This window comes from Talpa europaea, assembly GCF_964194135.1.
Source record: "Talpa europaea genome assembly, chromosome: 4".
Taxonomy (NCBI): domain Eukaryota; kingdom Metazoa; phylum Chordata; class Mammalia; order Eulipotyphla; family Talpidae; genus Talpa; species Talpa europaea.
In genome coordinates this window covers 45655157-45676045 of record NC_140070.1, presented here as the reverse complement: position 1 = coordinate 45676045, position 20889 = coordinate 45655157, and the positions used below count along the sequence as shown (strand labels likewise).

Here is a 20889-nt window from a genome sequence, read left to right as displayed (position 1 = left end):
GATTTCATTCATATGTGGAATATGGAAAAATAAAACAAAGTAAGCAACAAAACTAAGCAAAACAAACCCTAGAAATCTGACTTTAGAATTGAAGCTATCAGAGGAGAAGGGAGGTGACAAGGGGTGAGGGGAAATAATGAATTATGATTGATGATTATATGTGCTTTGGTGGTGGGCATGATGTAGTAACATATATGTGAAGAGGTGTGAATCCATACCTCCGAATCATATCCAGTGTTGTAAATCAACATTACCACAACAAAAATATAATAAAAATTAATTTTTAAGATAAATTGTTATATGCATATTTAAAATAAATAAAACCAAAGGCTGTATATTTGATAAAAAGGAAGCACTTAAGAAAAAGAATGACAGAAAGAAGAGAATGATGAAAAATATTAAGCTAATTTTTCACATTAAAAACAATAGTCTCTTGATATTGACTTTCAACAGTTCAATTATATATGTCTTAAAGTATGTTCATCTGGCATTATATATTTTGTTTGGAACTTTTTGGGCCCCTTTGGATAAGGCTATCTGGTTCATTTCGATCCACTGCCAGGAAACTAACCTACATGGCGCAGCAGACTTCTCCTGTCTTGCCCACGGCTCCCCTCAGCAGTGTATTTCAGTAGATTTGCCTGTTCTGCTCCCCACACTGTCTCTGGTGAATCCTCTCATTCCCCACCCCAGCTCTTGTGTGCATAAATAAATAAATCTTTTTAAAAAATACTAGCAAAGATGTAAAACAATGGTACTTCAATAAAAATGACATAAAACAAAAACAAATTTTATGGGTGGCCAAATTGGCTAAAACTGAAATGAATTTTAATATCAAAAATACACAGTTACAAAATTGGAATTTGGTTTTCTCTCTGATACAAGGACAAAGTTTTCTTGTATTGTTTGTTTGCTTTTAATAAAAGATTATGAAAGGTTTTTTCCTTTCCTTGATTTATTACATTTTGGTTGGTTTGGGTCTTGAAGACCTTGACTCCAAATTTTTGCACTCCAGACACTAGGAATTATCCTGCTTATAGTATTCATATTAATCTCCTTGGTGCATTGTATTCTCAACCTTTAAATATATGTTTACAACTGCAATTGCTAACCATCCAGTATTGATTTTGCTAAGACCAAAATATTATTTTTGCAGTACTGTTAATATTTTCCAGTTATTATAAATTTTAAATGTGTATTAAAAACACAAAGTAATTTTTTATTCTTTGCTTTTATTATGTAAGTTCTTGATACTGAATTTTTTTGCACATTTTTAATCAAACTCAGGCTCCCTTCAGACAATTGCATAGCTTACATTTTATTTAGGTAACTTGTCTCTCGGGTAAAATAATAAAAAAATAGGAAGGTAATTAACTTAGTTCTGTGGGATTCTTTCTAAAAAGGTATAATTTAGTGGATATTAAATTCCGTAGCACAATTTTAGAAATAAAAATAAAAAAATAAAGAAATCCTTTTTTCCCCTTCCCCAAAGTAAGGATAATTAAAAATATGTTTTTTGAGAAGACACAATCATTTTTACTCATTTCAATTTTTTCAGCAGTTATAGCACATAATTATAAAAATTATATATGCAGACAAGGGGAGATGTGGTCCTTTGTATTGGCAGGCTCTGAGCCTCTCTGCAGCTGCTTACTTTGATGGGTTTTTAATTTCCATGGAATGTGCAGGCGTCCAGAAGTTCTGTGAAGAATAACATACGAGAAAGACATTAGGTACTGCCTGTGCTTACTAAACACAATTCTATTCCTATTTTCTAAAAGTAAATGGTAGCTAATAAATATTTTTTTAAAGTACTCTCCCCTAACTGATGTCAGTGCTATCTAAATACCTACATATTCTTTTCCTCCTACTGTCATCATTTCCAGTGCACGACATAATTCAAGAAAAATTCAGGCACACTCCCAATAATATGACTATCCAACCCTAACGTATCTAACCCTTTTATCCTTCTAATGTATTTCTTTTTTGTCATCCAGATAGATTATAGATACATAGATAGATAGACAGACAGATAGAGCTAGAAAGGGCCTAAAATAGTGCTAACTATATCTATTTTACTTAAAATCTTTGAAAATTGGTCTATGAACAGTTTATACTCCCTGCATTTATGTGCTTAAATACATGGTCATTTTATTCAAAAAATGGAAATACACCTGTAAACAAGTTCAATTTCCAAATGATCTCAAGATCTATTGTACTCTATCTCCTTCAAACAATTAGACCTGTTTTAGTGTTATCTAATTGAGTCACCTAACTGGTGAATCTGAAACCTCCTGCAGGATCAGAATCTTTGTATTCCCATCAGCATTAGCCCAGGGCGTGGACAAGAAGGTCCTTAAAACAAAATTGTTTACCTTGATCCCCAAGTTACTGCTCTTGGTATTTTATTCTACTCACCCGAAGTTAAGCATGGTCTCACATTAGCAATAGCCATAAGATACTTGGGTCCTAGGTATTTTTGATAGGTCATTTTGTCCTGAAGGTTGGCCAAGCATTCTGTCTCATCACTGAAGAGGAGGTCCTTCACCTCTGAAGATCTGAACAGCTGGAACATCTGGTATTGAAATCCATTCCTTCCAAAGAGCTCCTGAATCAGACAGACAATAAGTGACCAGCAGTACCAGGCAGCGTAAGGGTGTGTATTCTACCTCAGGAGCCTCAGTCTCCTGGGCTACTCAGCTCCAGCCCCAGGGTAACCTAGGATACAGCAACAGTTCATGACACACTGTAGCAAAAGATCAAAAACATTAATTTGAAAGGAAACCTGCTCTCCTATGTTTATGGCTGCGCTATTTACAATAGCTAAGATATGGAAATAACCTAAATGCCAAAAAACAGATGACTGGGTCGAGGAAATGTGGTGTACTATTCAGCAAAGAAGAAACACAGGGCCTCCCTTGTGGCACAAGGAATTAAGCACCACACTATGAAGCAATCTGTAGCCTCTGCAGCACCAGTTCGATCCCCGCCAGCCAGGGAGTAACTCACATGGCGCAGCAGACCTCTCCTGACTCACCCACTGCTCCCCTCAGCAGTGGTCAATCTGCCTGTTCTGTTCCCCACTCTGTCTCTGGTGGATCTTTTCATCCCCCGCATCTCTGGCCTGTACCCCAGCTCTTGTATGCATAAATAAATAAATCTTAAAAAAAAAAAAAGAAAAGAAACACATGCCATTTGCAGCAACATGGATGGAACCAGAGGGAATTATGCTCAGTGAAATAAGTCAAAAGGAGGACCATCTTTTAATAAATGGTGCTGGGAGAACTGGACTGCTACATGCAAAAGAATGAAGCTAGACTACTACCTCACACCACGCACAAAACCCAACTCAAAATGGATAAAAGAATTGGATACAAGAACTGAAATCATAAAATATATAGAAGAAAATATAGGCAAACCATTACATTGAAAGGGAACTGCTAAGCAAATAAAATCTTTTCTGTTTTCTGCTAAAGAAAGAGTCACAGGTCTTGTGTGGTAAATAATGCAAAGTAAGTGTAAATAACAAGTTTGTTTCCTTAATAAGCATATCTAAAGGAGGTGACATTCTAACATAGTTGGACCACCAGCCAGGCTTATTGATCTCCAACCAGCCAGGCTGATTGATCTCCCAAGCCATCCTTGAATATCTGCATTTTCCCCCCTTTTGTCAAGAACTTTTGTGCTCACTGACCAATGTAATCAATGTAAAGTGGTTATATATAAAAGAAACCCTTTGTCTCTAGACCAGTGCTTATACCTTACAGTGCTACCCATGTCTGAGACCTCATGCATGACTAATAAAGCTTCTCCTGACCTCACCATTCCTGAAGTACCACTTGTTCTTCCTTTGCCCGGGTAAAAGGCTAGAATTTATTTCTGCAACAACATGACATACAACTCAGTAACATCTTTAAAGACACATCCCCCAAAGCAAAGAAAGGAAAGGAAAAGATGAACAGCTGGGACTACTATCAAACTAAAACACTTCTACACATCAAAAGAGACATTAACCAAAACAAAGAGAGACCAGACTGATTGGGAGAAAAATTTTGCACACAATACTATTGATAAGGGACCAATCACAAAAATTTACAAAGAGCTGACTCTACTCAACAAAAACAATCCAGTCAAAAAATAGGCAGAGGAGCTAAAAAGATACTTCTCCAAAGAGGACATGCAAATGGCCAACAGCTATATGAAAAAAATGTTCAACATCACTTGTAATCAGGGAAATGCAAATCAATACCACAATGAAATACCACCTTACACCAGTGAGAATGGCACATATTAAAAAAACAGGAAACAACAAGTGTTGGCGAGGATGTGGAGAAAAAGGAAACTTTCTTCACTGCTGGTGGGAAAGCACACTGGTCCTGCAACAGGGTGGTCCCCAGGAAAGGGGGAGGTTCCCTGCCCCACCCAAGGGAGGGTGGAGCTGAGCAGGAAGAGGAGAAGCTGCAGAAGAGACTGAGGAAGGAAGCAGGATGGAGCCAGGAGACCTGGAGGAGGCACATGGAGCCTAGAGACACGTGAAGAAACTGCGCTTGTCTTTTGGTCGTGGACTAGGTGACACAGATGTGGGGGAGGTGACAATGGCAGCTTTTATTTTGATGTTGATTTTGCTCTTTTCCTTCCGGGCTTGTCTGGTTGTTTGTGACCCTTTTCTGTGGGTCCCCACTGGAAGATGCCTTAGACTTGTGGCAGGCTTTGGGGCCTTGCTCTGGGCCAATCCCATTTGGATGGAGTTTTACCCACGAGGGGATGGGTAACTCTGGATGCTTCATTTAGAAACTAGACTCTTTGCCTTACCTGTATTGTTTCCTAGTTTTATTAAAGTTCCTTCCCATTAAAGTCTCCTATGTTTTGTGTTGATGCGGCGGATGGCAGAACCCATTTAGAATAGGCAGGTTTGCGGGGTTTGGGCTGCCCCTCTCCATGTCCTATAACAGTCCAACCACTATGGAAAGCTGTCTGGAGGTTTCTCAAGCTACTAAAAATGAAGTTTCCATATAACCCAGCAATTCCACTCCTAGGGAGCTACCCAAAGGACACAAAAACATTAATTCAAAAGGATACCCGCACCCCTATGTTTATTGCAGCACTATTTGCAATAAGTAAGATATGGAAACAACCCAAATGCCCAAAAACAGATGACTGTATCAAGAAGATGTGGTCCATATACACAATGGAATATTCTCCTTACTCAAAAAAGATAAACTCTTACCATTCTCAGCAACATGGATGGAGCTGGAAGGAATAATGCTCAGTGAAATAAGCCAGAAAGAAAAGGAAATATATTGGATAGTTTCACTTATAAGAGAATGGAGGGAAAACAAATAAGGGATCAGGAAAAAAAATAATAAATTAAAAAACAAAATTAACAGCCAACTATAAATCAGAGACATTTTGCAGGGGAGGGTGAGGGAGAGGGATCAAAACAGGGGAGGCAGGGGACTCCTGGGTGGCACAGAGGTTTGGGTGAGGTGCTGTTGTTAGGGGGAAAAGGATGTCCTAAAGCTAATCCCATATAGGCTTTGTGGACTCCACCCCCACTCCAGACCAAAGCCGTCAGGACATTGGGAAAGACAAATCCCATCACCACCACAGGGAAGGTTGCTGGAACCTGAGGGTGGGGTTAAGCAGCCAGATTTGGTATAAAACCAGACACGTGGGCTTTGGGGTGGGGGGGAGGTGTGGTTCCCTTTTTGGCTCTCGCCAGCTTGCAGCGCTGGGCCAGCTCTCAGAGTGCCTTTGGGTTTCCAGGTCGGCAATCGGGTAGGACGCATTAAAGACTTTATTTCCCTATTTTCTCCCTGATTTGTACATTTCCTCATTTCCCCTTCCCTTGTAAATAAACCTTTTATTAACCTTTTGTGTGTGCCTGCAGGGGAGTATTAATAAGTCCCTTTTAAGCGCACAGGTGAGGACCCACAGCCAGGCAACCTGTTTTATATTGGGGCTGCTCCGTAACACTGTGAAGCTGTACATAGCCTCAGCAGCAAAAGTTCGATCCTGGCCGGCTGGAGATACTCAAATGACCCAGCAGACCTCTCCTGTCTTGCCCACTGCTCCACTCAGCAGTGTATTTCGGTCCATCTGCCTGTTCTGTTCCCTGCTCTGTCTCGGGTGAATCCTCTCACCCTCTCGTGCATCTGGCCTGTACCCCGGTCCTTGTGTAGATAAAATAAATCTTAAAAACAACAACAACAAAATCTTAAAAAAACCAAACAAACAAACAAACAAAAAAAAAAACAAGGGAGGGAAAAGCACAAGAGACTATGGTGATGGTACAAGAGTGAAATGGTGGTGAAAACTCTACAGGGACTACACCTGAGAGGAGAAAGCATACATGTACAATAAGGAAGAATGAAGTAAAATATATATAAAATTTTTTTTATAAAGGAATAAGTCAGAAGGAAAAAGAAAAATATTGGATGGTTTCACTTATAGGAGGAATATAAAGGAACCAAACAAGGGATCAGGGAGAAAAAAAAAGACAATACTAGCATTCAGCAGGGGCGGGGAAGGGGGAGGGACTAAAACAGGGGTAGGAAGAGCACAAGAGACTGTGGTGATAGTTCACAGGTGACTTGGTGGTAGGAATTTTATGGGGACTACACCTGAAAGGAGAACGCAAACTGTACAAAAATGAATAATGATGTAAAAATACATATATAGAAATAAAAATTTTAAAAAGTATGGCCTCTGGGTTCAAATCCTGAATCCAACTTCTCCTTGTTATGTGACTTCAGGAAAGTTCTTTACTAAGGTCAGCGAATCTCAGTTTATTCATTGTAAATAGAAATAACAATACTAAATAACAAGATGCTGTACATAAAACAATTGCTAAATAGAAAGCCTTCATATTCTTTGAGCTCATTCTTGAGCTAAAGCTCAAACTTGAGAAAGAGTTCAAATTTGCCACTATATCACCAATCCATTAGTCATTGCTGAATGTTTTCAACTTTCTGGGTCATATTTGCATGTCTACCTGCTGCCCGGGGCCCTTGCTACCTTGCCTCTTCTGAATCTACCCCAATCACCTGGCCACCTCTATCTCTTCATTCTCTTCCGTGCTCTATCTTTATCCACTTCCCTTGTTACCACAGGGGCAGCTCACTTCATAACCAAGAGCCTCTTGTTTTGCCAGCTCACTTCATAACCAAGAACCTCTTGTTTTGCCAGCTCTCCCTGTGAGGGCAGTAAATGCTAAGGCGTGCACTACTTGTTTGGGGTGCCTCCAAGCATAGGGCATGCTAGTGCAAAAAGCAGAGGAGGCTTTGGGTTTTCCTTAAGATCCCATGACTTAGGCAGCCCACTACTTTATAAGGTCAGCCTTTGTGGGCTACCTGTAGGGGTCATATGTTGCCTGAATATAGGCTCTTTAACTTTCATGCTTAGCCGCCCCTGGTTCAGTAGTGCACCGGCATCCACCCCAAGTACTGCTTTTCTCACATCCAGCTCAGCCTTGTGTGAAGAGCACTGAGCCTTCCCCCTTCTTTCTGTGACGGAACACGCCCAAAGAGTACCATAACTCTGCCCAGAGATCAGTGAGTCACAGGAGACACTTCAGATGGCCATATGTCAGGGTTTGCCAGTTCACTTAGAAGCACTGCCAGGGCCTCCCTGGTGGTGCAGGGGTTAGGGTCTCAGTGCTATCAGGCCATCGCCAGCCACTGTGGCTTGGGTTTGATCCCCAGTCAGGGAGCTGCCCCACATGGCACAGCAGATCTCTCCTGTCTCATCCGCTGCTCCCCTCAGCAGTGCATCTCAGTAGATCACTGAGATTGAATCTCTCTCAGGGCCTGTTCTGCTCCCCAGTATGTTTCTGGTGAGTCCTCTCACCCCACACCTCGGGCTTACACCCCAGTTCTACTAGTCAGCCCCAGCGAGAAGTGAACACAGCCACCAGCTTTCCGCTTTCCCTGGAGGTGCAGCTGTGGGAATCAAGGTCCACAGCCAAGGAAGGAGAGTGCAAGGTGGGTCCATGAGGGGCCTGGATGCAGCTGGGAAGTGTCTGTGCAGCTCCATAAGGGAGCTACACACTCATTTGGTGGGCGGGATGGACAGGAGTCCCTGATGGCCATACCTGCTGGTTGAAGAGCATTCTGCGAACAAATTCTGCCTTAGCTTTCCTTGATACCACCGCATGGTTTGGGACCACGGCCAGGTGGCAGCTCTGAGCCTCAGTCACAGGTTTCCTGGTGCCATCGAGGCACAGCAGCTCAAAGTCTTCCTGCTTCAGATCCTTAGCCCAAGGTTCAGAGTTCCTTCCTAGGGAGAGAAACACAGAGAAACAAGATAGTATAGCTTGTAAAAAAAAAAAAAAAAAAAAACCCAGAAGAGAAATATTCATAATCATAAATTCATAACCATTCTAGTTAGTATTTTTTTGGTCCTGTAAAAGATAAAGAATTCTCAAACAGGCCTGAAAAAGAACTTAAACTGAAAGGAAAACATTAATAAATTGAACTTTAGTAGAAATAAGAATGTCTGTTCATCAAGATACATCATTAAGGGCCTCCCCTGGTGGCGCAGCGGTTGAGCGCTGGGCTGCGAGACTGCCCACAGCCTCTGCAGCGCCGGTTCGATCCCCGGCCACCAGCGAGGGTCCCACAAAAAAAAAAAAAAAAAAAAGATACATCATTAAGAAAGCAAAATGGCAAGGCTTTTCAGAGAAGGACAAGGTATTTGCAATACATGTAGCTGACAAAACTTGTCCCCAGAATATATAAATAATGCCTAAGCATCAAGCGAGCCAGAGTGCTCATTCCGACTGCCACCTCTGTGTGTTCCTCTGTTGTGTTCAAGGCCAATGTGATAACCAACCTTGTCAAATAAGTCATTGGAGTCTGATAGGGTTAATAGACTTCCCTGCTTGCTCAGCAGAGGAATGATTTCAGGTGAAAACAGCTTTTTCTGAGGGCAGAAGCAAAGCACAGGCACATACCATTGGTGTTCTGCAGGACCGCTGAGTGCTTCACGAAGGCCACGTCTCCCTTCTCAACCAGACACCTGCACAGAGAGGCTTAAATAAGGAAGGAGGATGCACACGAGCAGGAGGCAAAGACACAGAGAAGGAACATGAGATGCTCACACCCCTCCCCCGACACCATTCAGTTCATCTAAAGTTGGTCAGTTCCCCCCACACAACTGCTAAGGCCCAGCTGGCCCCAAGATTAGAAGGAAATGTACTCAATAAAGATACTAGGGGCCTCCTTGGTAGCATAAGGAGTTAAGTCTCAGCACTACGAAGCTATCCGCATCCACTGCCGCATCCACTGCAGCACAAGTTCGATACTGAAACCCACATGGCGCAGCAGACCTCCTGTCTCTCCTGCTGCTCCCCTTAGCAGTGTATTTCAGTAGATCCCCCTGTTCTACTCTCACTCTGTCTCTGGTGAATCCTTCCCCCCCCCCAACCCCCACACATCTGGCCTACACCCCAGCTCTTGTATACAAAAATAAATAAATCTTAAAAAAAATCGTCTTATTTCATTTCTATCGTAGACAACCATGGTTTATTCGTTATATTAAATACTGATTAGTTTCTCTGCAGGACATTCTTATGCTCTCCTTTAACAAGGACGTTCAAGTATGATTCTGGTTGGATCAACACTTACATCAGATGCAATCCATCAGATGCAATCCATGCAATCCAGAATCCATGATTCTGAAGGAGTCAAATCACACCCACAGGTCTACTCAGTCTTAAGAAGTCAGTGTGTATTACTGACATTTATTTATGCTAATCCCCTAAATATATTTCTTTGTGCTTAAGGTACATTTTTTATGAGGAATGCTAAGCACATGAAAAATCAGTATTATTTCAGTCAGTTGGAAATTGATTTTAATTATTAACTTCCAGGAGCACCTCTCCAGCTTTTTTTCCCTCTTTCTAGGCACTTCTACACCTATCTAGTATCAATTATTCCCACCCAGGTTTTCTAAGCAACCTTGCCCTATTTCTTTCTTTACACCTCCACCTGCATATTCTAGACCTGAATGAGCATGACCATCTGCTCCAGGTATGTCTGTACTTCTGCCATGAGGTAGCCCAGAGACCTTATTATCATTAACCTCAAACTGAGCACTTTCTCTACCCTGGACCAGAGGTTCTCAATATTTGAGTCAGGACCAGCAGCAAAAGCATCAGTTGGGAATTTTGCAAAGATGCATTCTGGGGTCTCATCCCAAATCTATTGGATTAGAAACTTCTGGAGTTGAAGCCGAATGATCTGTATTTTATCATGCCCTTCAGGAGATTCTGATTTGTGCTCAGGTATAGAACCACCACTGAGAAGGCCATTTCCCCGCCCCATGGAGCCATGACTTTGACACAGGAAGGGTCTCAGGACAAAACAGGAAAGACTCAAGGACAGAACTTTGCTGTTCCCATTGTTTTCATTGGGCTGGTAATCAAGAGGTTAAACAAATCAGATGACTCTAGGCCCAGACACCAGCTACCATACATTTCCTTGGTTCATAGTGGTTATTTATTTATTTATTTTTGTCATTTTCCCCTCAGCCTGTGCATTCCTGAGCCAACTCTGCACAGACCTTGAGAACGAAACCATTCAAACTGGAGCTGCAGGGACACAGCCTCCAAGAGCTATTCACCCATAAGATGTCGTGGGCCCTGCACGACCACCAAGCTGTAGCTACCTGATTGGTCTCACAACTGGCAACCAGAAATGACCCACACTCAGATGGACAAATGGAGTTTAGCCAAGTCCTTTCTCCTTGCTTTCTCAGCCAATAAAGCTTAATTCCTTTGTCCTCTTTTCCCAGCCCTAAAACCTATACAGACCTCTAGTCCTGGCCCTTCAGAGAAGTTTTTTGTTTCAGATCTCTCTGGGGCTCTGTCTCTTGTTTTTGTTGCTTTTCAATAAATCTCTTCTTTAATCAGCATGTTGAGCTCCTCATTCTAATCTTAGTCTTGAGGGTTTGAGTTTATTTTGGGGAATAGGACACCAATTTGTCTAGGTGCCCCTGGATATTTGACCAGGACCAGAGCTTTTTGACTCTCAGGTGAAATAGCAGGCTGCGGCGACACTGGCACTGCCAGGAACCTGGGTGAGACACTTCCTTTTTGGTCACAGTTTCAAAATGTTTTTCCAAGAAACACTTGTATACTGGTGGTGGGAATGTCAGCTGTTCAGTCTCTATGGAAAAAAGTATAGAGGTTCCTCAAAATATTAAAAATGGATCTACCATATGATCCAACAATTTCACTCCTAAGTATCTACCTCAAGAATGCAAAACACGGTGCTGCAGACCTCTCCTGTTGCGCCCGCTGCTCCCCTCAGCAGTGTTTTTGGTCGTCTGCCTGTTCCGTTCCCTGCTCTGTCTCTGGGGAACCCTCTCACCCTCCCACGTCTCTGACCTGTACCCCAGTTCTTGTATAGATAAATAAATCTTTTTAAAAAAAGAATGCAAAACACTAACTTGAAGGTGTAGATGCACTCCTATGTTTATTGTAGCACTATTTACAGTAGCCAAGCCATGGAAACAACCTAAGAGCTCAAGGCCAGAGCAGTGGATGTAGAAAATGTGGTGTGTGTGTATATATATATATATATATATATATATATATATATATATGCAGGAGAATACTACCCAGCTATCTGAAAAGATGAACTCTTGCCATTTGTGACAACATGGATGGAACTGGAGTGGATAATGCCAAGTGAAGTAAGTCAGGAGAAAGACAAAAACTGGGTAGTTTCATAGAATATAAAGAAACAAAACAAAGGAACAAAACTAAACTAAAAACAACACTAGAAACCTGACTGCAGAATTGAGGCTACTGGGTGTGGGGGGGATCAAAGGGGATAGGGGCCCTATGGGAGACGACCACCAAAGGGGGTAGTCATCCAACTATGGTTGACAACTGTGGGTGCTTTGAGGGTGCGTGTGGTGTGGTAACATACATCTGAGGAGGTGCCAGTCAATTTCCTTACATCATACACAGGGTTGTAAACCAATGTTACCTCAATAAAAAGTAAAAATTTTTAGGCTACCCCACTCAGGACCCCTCTATTCAGAAAACATTTCCTGTTCTTCTTATCTGGTTTAAAAAAAAACAAAACCTTCTTGCTTTTCTGCCGAAAAATTAAAATAAAATTTAAAAATTTTAAATAATGTTTTCCCACTTTTTGCAAGCCTGTCTGTCCACAAACCCCCCCAACACTCACACACTCTAACTTGTGCTCCTGCTTCCCAGAGAAAATATAGAAACCATTACATGGTCTTCCTCTCAGCTTCCTTCTACCAGATCTGCCGCCCAAGTCTCCGTTGTTCTCCTGCCCTCAAAGTACAAATAAAGAGGGGCGTCTCCCTCCCACAAAAGGATTCTTCCCAAGGACTCTGCATCCCTCCCTGCCTACATTCAGGCACTTTTCACTATTTCTCTTAAATAACTGGATGCTTTCCCTGTTTGTTTGTTTGTTTCTTTTCATCAGCATTTATAGGTCTTTTCTTTTTTAAAAATACAATAAGCCCTGGGCCTCCTTGGTGGCACAAGGGGTTAAGAAGCAACCTATGATGTTATCCGCAACCTCTGCAGCATGAGTCTGATCCCCAGCCAGCCAGGGAGCAACCCACGTGGCGAGCAGACCTCTCCTGACTCGCCTGCTGCTGCCCTCAGCAGTGTACTTTGGTCAGTCTGCCTATTTTGTTCCCCACTCTGTCTCTGGTGAATCCTCACCCCACACCCACATCTCTGGCCTGTACCCCAGCTCTTATATGCATAAATAAATAAATCTAAAAAAAAACCCACACACACACAATAAGCCCTGCCCTGCCCTGACCTTACTTACATTGGCCTCGATAAAGATTTCTCCATCTCATTCATCCAAACCCTTAAAAGTAATCATACATGTGGTGGTTCTAGGGGTTAAGCTATCCACAGCCTCTGCAGCAAGAGTTCGATCCCCAGCCAGCCAAAGAACTACCCATATGGCACAGCAGACCTCTCCTGTCTCCCCTACTCTTCAGCAGTGTATATTAGTCAGTCTGCCTGTTCTATTCTCCACTCTGTCTCTGGTGAATCCTCTTACCCTCCGCATCTCTGACCTATATCCCATTTCTTGTATGCATAAGAATAAATTAAAAAAAAAGTAATCATACACTTACCATTAGCACCACTGCATACCACCCTCCCTGACCCTGCAGTCAGCTTATGGGACTAACTATTCAATCTGCCCCCTCCAGTGTCGCCAGAGCCAGGGGCTAGTTTTTTGTATTCATTTCACTTGATGTCTCAGGTTTATCCTTTCTCCAGTGAAATGTCACCTTTACTATAATATGTCCATGTATCCACCTGTATTAATCACAGTATTCCTTAGCATTGTAATGTGGTTTTTACACCTAGGAAAACAAAATTCTCATTCTACAATTTTATTTAAAAATTCACGACTCTGTCTTGATCTCCCAAGCATGGACACTATGTTGAGAACTGATGGCTCCACTTCCACCATTGCTCTCAGTCCACCTGGTCACAGTAGAGGCAGCTGAAAGAAACTTTACAATTTCACTGTGTGAATTGTATGAGCCTGAAATTTTCACTGAGCCAGGCTGACAGTCTCATTTCCTAGGAATTGGGACTAATACATTATGGTCTGTGTTTACGACTCCTTTATAACTGAGGTGCTGTAACAATGCTCTACCAGTGGCCACAATTTCCTCTATGGAAACTGAAAAATAGAGAAAAATCACCTTGTAAAAAAGAGTAAAATGAGGCAGATCTGCAGATACAAAAGAGAGAGTCAGAAAGGCAGAGACAGAAGAAACATATATATCCTCCTACACTAAACATTCATTCGTTTATCTGGAATTCTAATTTAACTGGATGTAATAAAGTTTATCCACCTTAAAATATCTTGACTAGTTCCTGAGGCCCAAGTCTCAGCCCTTATAAGGAAGGTGCTCTCAAAGTACCTGTTAAGACATCCCCCTTGGCTTAAGATGGCTCATGTGCAACACAAGAGCCCTTATTCATTTTTTTGAAAAAATGAGACAAACAAGATAAGTAATCAAAATGTATGGTATGCTGGGCCTCCCTGGTGGTGCAGGGGGTTAAACACAACACTGTGAAGCTATCTGCCGCCTCTGCAGCATGAGTTTGATCCCCAGACAGCCAGAGAGGTGACCCACATGGTGCGGCATACCTCTCCTGTCTTGCCTGCTGCTCCCCTCAGCAGTGTATTGCAGTCAGTCTGCCTGTTCTGTTCCCTACTCTGTCTCTGGTGAATCCTCTCACCCCCTGGCCCCGTACCTCTGGCCTGTATCCCAGTTCTTGTATGCATAAATAAATAAATCTTTAAAAAAATGTATGATATGCTAAAGAAAACACAGTAACGAAATGGGTACGAATGTGGAATTATGGCTGGAGTAGCAAGAAAAGACTTTCCTGAGAAGTCCTAAAGGAAATGAGGAAACTGTGTACAATGATATGAGATGAATGAGGGCAAGTGCAAAAGCCCTGAGGCAGGAGTGCGCCTGATGTGTTCCAGGAACTGCTGGGATGCCAGGACGACTGGGTAGAGAGAGCAATGGGAAAAACTGTAGGAGAGGAAGTATGAAGGGCCCTAAAGGTCATAGGAGGACATTGACTTTTACCCTGAGTGATATGGGAAATCAATGGAGGACTTTGAGCAGAGACACCTGATGTTCTGAGTTATGTTTGAACAGAATCACTGTAGCTACTGTGCAGAAGCATGGAGAACAGGTAGGGACTATTACAACAGTCTGGGGAGAGATAATGATAGTTTGAATCCAGGTAGTATAAGTGGAAATGAGTGATGAGGCGAATTCTGGTTACCTTTTGCCAGGAGAGCCAACATGATTTGGATGAAAGGCTGTTGGAGCTGGGAAACTGGAGGGTATGAAAAGGCAGACAGAAGCGGTGGGGAGAATGAGATGTTTGAAGATAAGATTGTTCTCTGTGTGTTCATTTTCATATTAGAAAAAGGGGAAGTTGTGGTTTAGGACAGAACCTGATAATTCCAGGTCCTCTGTGGCATTATTTTAATAGTTGCAAAATGGGATTGTCAACCTTAATACCAGTGTACCTTCTATTGTAAAGAAGAATTAAGCCATTTTAGTTTAGGCTTAACATTCAGCATGTCTTGTTGGACTAAGATCTGTGAAAATATGTAATGTATGAAAGAGACTTTGGAGAGGGCAGGACATAGTCTGGCAGTGTTCCAAGTAAAAAGGATCTTTCCAGAGCCTCACACATTCTCCACACACAGGCACACATCCTGAACTCACACGACATGCCCTACTGCCTCAAGGCATCCCAAGCTGCCCATCAAAGTTGGAATTAAGTCTGTCAACCTCCTTAGCCCGGCTAACAGGGCACCAGGACACGGCCAGTGTCTGCTGTCCCAGCCTCCTCATACATCTGACCCTTGCTCCATGTTCTACCCTGGGCCTTCTTTGGCCTCAAACATGGTGTGATTTATCCCTGCCCTGCCTTCATCCTAATTCTTCTTCCTGGATTCCCCCTCCTTCATATGTTCTCAGGTCCAATTCTCCCTTGTTGTTTAAACTTTGGTTCACATGGCCCCTCTGCTTGCTGAGGCGTCTCCTGACACCTTTTTCAAAATTGTACCTTACCTGAGTACACTGCCATGTAACCCCCCGCCCCCACCCACGTGGTTTCTCTATAACTTTCATCACAGTTGGGAAGTGATTGTCCTTTATTGAGGTCTTTATTGTCCTTCTGTCTCCATGAGGAAAAAAGATACAGGCTCTGTGTGTGTGTGTGTGTGTATTGTTGCTGCCATGAACCCTGTGTCTAGATCAACATTTCTTGGTGCTCAAGAAATATTTCTTGAATGGAGAAGCCCAGGAATAGCTATTTTTTTAAGTGTACTCATCAACCAGGTATATGTCCAGTGTCCCTGCTTTGATTTTAAACTGGGACTCTGACAGGTTCTGTGACTTGTCCAAATCACACAGAAGAAAGAAGCAAAAGTGGGCCTCCCTGGTGGTGCAAGTGGTTAAGACACACCTATGAGGCTATCCGCAGCCTCTGCAGCACAAGTTTGATCCCCGACCAGGGAGATACCCACATGGGGCAGCAGGCCTCTTCTGTCTCCCCCACTGCTCCCCGCAGCAGTGTATTTCAGTCAATCTGCCTGTTCTGTTCCCCACTCTGTCTCTGGCGTATCCTCTCACTCCCCACACCTCTGGCCTGTACCCCAGTTCATAAATACATACAAGAACTGGGGTACAGGCCAGAGGTGTGGGGGGTAAGAGGACTCACCAGAGACAGAGTGGGAACAGATCAGGCAGATTGACCAAAGTACACTGCTGAGGGGAGCAGTGGGAGAGTCAGGAGAGGTCTGCTGCGCCATATGGGTAGCTCCCTGGCTGGGGATCGAACTCCTGCTGCAGTGGCTGCGAATAGCTTCAAAGGTTGCTTCTTAACCCATTGCACCACCAGGGAGGCCCAATAAATAAAATCTTTTTTTTTTTTTTTAAAAAAGAAAGAAGCAAAAGTGGAACCATAATTCTTGCCTCCCCCAGGTGCCTGATGTCAGCTGGGCTGCAAGTAAATGCTCCAGAAAAGAACTGAACTGCAGGCCTCGGGACACTGGGAATTTGTAATTCTATTCCCTAATTCTGGCCCCACACAATGCAATACCCATTGCCGGGATGATGGAAAAGTTTAAAGGATAACTGGGTTGGTGCTACAGAGCAAGGCAGTGCCTGACAGGGCTTACCTGAGTGCCCCACTGGAGACATAATATTTCTCCCGGCTGTTGGGGACACACCTGAGGCCTGGATCGCCGCTGTCACTGCACAGAGCACAGAGTCTGGACTTTGGATCAGACCCAGGGGCACAGCTTCCGCTGAAGAATTCATCTGTGCAGAACAAGAGGGGGTCAGCTCTTCTGCCTGTGTTAGCAAGAAAGTCTCAACTTTTCCCCTAGAATTGCCTAAATGATATAAAGACATATTCTGGTATTTAGTACCACAGTACTAGAAGAAAGGACCAATGGATTAAAAAGAAAAATTGCAGCTAGAGCAAGGTAAAGGAGGCTGGCCAAGGTTGGGAGAAGGGTATGTGAACTCAAAGATGCCCACCTCGTCCTGGACAGGGTAGTGGTGTGGGATGGCAGACACTGATTCAGCAATAGAGTAGACTCTAGAGAGTGAACAAACACACATGTTCTTGCTGGCTCACCCTGTCCCACATGTCTCCCGAACTCTGCTGCCTTCCTTCCAAGGTCTGCAAGCATGACTCCAAGTTTGGGAAGGGGTCTGAGAGGCCCACCCCCTTGTGCACAGGCTCCTGAGCACCCCTGTAAGGAAACCATACAGTCCCTACCCTCCCGGAACCTAAGCCCATGGTGTGACAATCATAACTCAAGTAACACGCCAGGGAACTTGTGTCATTCTCCTTTCTGCCTCAACCCCTTTCCCCGCACTCTGGGGAAAAGAATATATTCCACGAGACTGCAATAAAGGAATCTGGTGTACCTGGGAGTCAGGGAGAGACCTCAAGCAGAGAGATGAAGAAGGAAAAGAAATTACCCACGTGAAGGGCAAGGGAAAAGAGCTTTCAAGACCAGAAGCAGCATTTGTAAAAGCCTAGGGTAGGGGATTTGGGGTGGAGGGCAAACACTCAGATGACTTAATGGAGGCTGGAGCACCCAGAGTAAGAGTAAGTGGAGAGGGGGCAGGGTTCAGGTCACCTGGGACCTTTTACACTTCTGTGTCGATTTTGTTCTTTATCCTTGGAGAGATGGGGGAGCCTGTGAAGGGATTTTGACAGTAGTGGGTAGCACAGTCAGAGCTGTACTTTACAAAGATCATGCTGGCAGGAGGGTAGATGGAACCAGGGCAGATGTGGGGTGAAGGCAGCGGGCTACTGCAGTGAAGGGGAAGCTAGGATGAGCTTAACACACAGAGGAGGGAGTGGGGGCCGGACACTAATACCACTGATGGAGGATGGATGTGTGAAGGATCACAGTCTGATTTCCAGCTGGAGCGAATGAATGAACTGTGGGCACTTCCACAGCTAGGCAGCTCTAGCAGGACCAGGCTTAGCAGAGATGATGCTTCCATTTTGAACAGGTTGAGCTTAGTGTGCTTTGGAAATATCCAACTAGATAATGTCAAATAGGCAGTTTCAAATGTACAAGTGTACACACATATGCACATATACACACACAGATCTGGAGGTCAAGGAATGATCTGTGCTAGGGATAAAAAACTTGATTGTCATCAGCACAGAGACATAATATCAGCACAGAGACATAAAAATAACGATAGCAGCAAACATTTATCTAGTGCTTACAATAAAGCCTAGCTTTGTGTGTTTAATACTAGTTTAGACAGTAATTTAGGCTATAGGTGTGAGTGCTTGGGGATTGAGTTTAGAGCTGCTTTAAGCAACTCAAACATTTATTAACCAGGTTGGAATGGGGAGACTTTGGAGGGGTATGAACAAAACCAAGCCAGTGTGTTTTCAGAGATAGTGTTGTAAGGTGATTTGAAGAAATGCTGCTGAGAGGTCATAGAGGAGCAGACCACAGCTGTCCTTCCAATTGAACAATGAGGAAGTCACCAACAGCCTTGACCAGAATCCTCACTGTGGGACCAAACCAGAGGGCAGGGAGAGCGAGGGCTGGTGGGTGGGAGGTGAGTGCTTGAGATCACACTTCTAAGTCTGGTATAAATGGGAGGAGAAAGAGAAGGCAGGAGCTGGAGGGGAATGTGGGAGAGGGAGGGCTTGTAAAGATGGAAGACACTGGGTACTTTCACAAGTTGTAACAAATTGGATATATCAGAGGGAGAAGGAGTAACTGAGGGTATGAGGCACTGAGAAGGGGAGAAAGGGGGGGACCTGCACTCATATGCGGGTAGAGGGATTGTGGGGCTATGGAGCAGACCAGCGCTCTGGAGGCCCAAGGCTTTGATGAAGGGATGTTGAAGAGGAAACTTTCTGATGGTTTCTATTGTCTCTTGCAGGTGCAGACAAGATCATCTGCTGAGAAAGGGTGGAAAGGCAGTGTGAGATGGAGGTATGTAGACAACTAGGATATTAGGATAATTATCGAAAAGTGTGGGGATGTAGATCAGAGGAAAGTGGGGGTGCTTAACAGTGCTGGGGGCCCACTGAAGTCAGAGCTGGAGAATTTCCAGTGGAGAGTCCTGCTCTTCCCTGTGACATTCTCCAGGCATGTTCAGGTACAGCTCAGGTGCAGAAGGCAAAGAGAGCAGTTAATGGGGCTAGGATTGGCCGATGGCTGGGGAAAACAGGGGAGCAAGAGTCTTTAAGGTATTGACAAGAGAGCCGCTAAAATGATTAATATGGAAATCTAAGTGAGATGATGACAAAAGTGAAAAAATATTTACTGGTATTATGTTTTCAATTAAGAAAGCAGCCTATTTGGCTTATATGGGGAAACAACATACAACACACACACACACATACACACTGCACCATATATCACACCCTTGTTTTGCAATCCCAGGCTTGTTTCCAGAGCCAGTTGCACAACATTGAGAATGAGGTCTTTCTCTGAGAGTTGCCCTTTGAAGCAATCATTCAAGCTAGAAAGATGGGGCTAAGGAGAGCAGGGAGGCCATGTAGAGGGACGTGAAGACTGCCTGCACCTTTCAGCCGCTGGCCCTGTCACCCACTTTTTGCCTTTCAGTGAATTGAATTCCTTCCCTTCATAGGCACAGGTGCAGGGAAGGGGCTGTCACACCACTTCCCAGAATGCACTTACCAAATTTACAGGACCCCGTTTGGTTATATATTAAACCCATGGGGATGTTCCAGCCTTCTGAAGTGCCAACGGCAGGGTGGCAGGATTTCTTGCCTCGAAGAGAGTTCCAGGTGAGACCAGCATCTGACTTCTTCACCACTGCCACGGAGTAATAGCCTTGCAACAGAGATGCAACATGCAATTTCAATACCTGCAGGATCCTCCAGAAATGTACTGTAGAGCTGCTGTGGCTACCACCTGCCTGCCACTCTCCCAGGGGAGGGGGAAATAGCTTGGGCCCCTCACCTTACTGGCAGAAGATTCTCCCAATAACTATCACTATTAGGTACTGGGCCAAACAGACTGACGACTGCATTCCAAATACATCTATACGCGTATACTAGTAATATTTATATGCACACTTCATTTTTATTTCAATGGAATCCGGTTATACAATTGTAAGGGCAGGACAGGACACAGTGCAGGTTTTCTGATCCCATGCAGACCGGGTAAAGGAGGAGTCAGAGTCCTCAGTAGTTTTGCAGTTTTTTTATTTGGGGTTCACCAGGCATATGGCAGGCAGGGGTGCTGGCTGGGGGGCTGGGAGGCCTCCCAGCCCCCAGCAAGTCTTCACTCTATCTGGACTCTCTGGCGTTCGTTCTGCTGCTTCTCGGCTTCTGCTTCGGCTTCTACTGCTGCTACTGCGGCTGCTGCTACTGGTGCTGCTGGCGTCCCCCCGTGATGCCGCCCTTAAAAAGCACAGTCTTAGCTCAGCTGAATCCCATCTACCTATGCCCACACCCTACTCCAGGTGGCCGCCATCAGGCATGCATTCAGGACAAGGATCCATCATCTATCCTGATGGCGGAAGGGCAGAAAAGCCTGAGGGGGTGGACTGTAGGGTAAAGAAAATATCAGGCTTTTCTGCCCTTCCGCCATCAGGATAGATGATGGATCCTTGTCCTGAATGCATGCCTGATGGCGGGCACCTGGAATAGGGTGTGGGCATAGGTAGATGGGATTCAGCTGAGCTAAGACTGTGCTTTTAAGGGCGGCGTCACGGGGTGATGCCAGCAGCCCCAGCCAGCAGCAGCAGAACCTGAAGGAGAAGCCGACGCAGAAGCAGAGAACGCCAGAGAGCCCAGATAGAGTA

The 20889-nt window shown here is 44.0% G+C and overlaps 1 protein-coding gene across 1 annotated transcript in view; it reads right to left on the bottom strand.

Moving 5' to 3' along the window:
• Nucleotides 1-1666: 1666 nt before the first annotated feature.
• Nucleotides 1667-20889, bottom strand: part of LOC311170214 (inhibitor of carbonic anhydrase-like) — a gene marked incomplete at both ends in the record, with an annotated part of 39530 nt that continues 20307 nt past the window's right edge. The window contains 6 exons of the mRNA XM_084232603.1: nt 1667-1701; nt 2419-2608; nt 8093-8277; nt 8954-9018; nt 16740-16881; nt 19758-20006. Of these exons, the coding sequence (XP_084088729.1) occupies nt 1667-1701; nt 2419-2608; nt 8093-8277; nt 8954-9018; nt 16740-16881; nt 19758-20006 (866 nt within the window). The remainder of the gene's footprint in view (nt 1702-2418; nt 2609-8092; nt 8278-8953; nt 9019-16739; nt 16882-19757; nt 20007-20889) is intronic.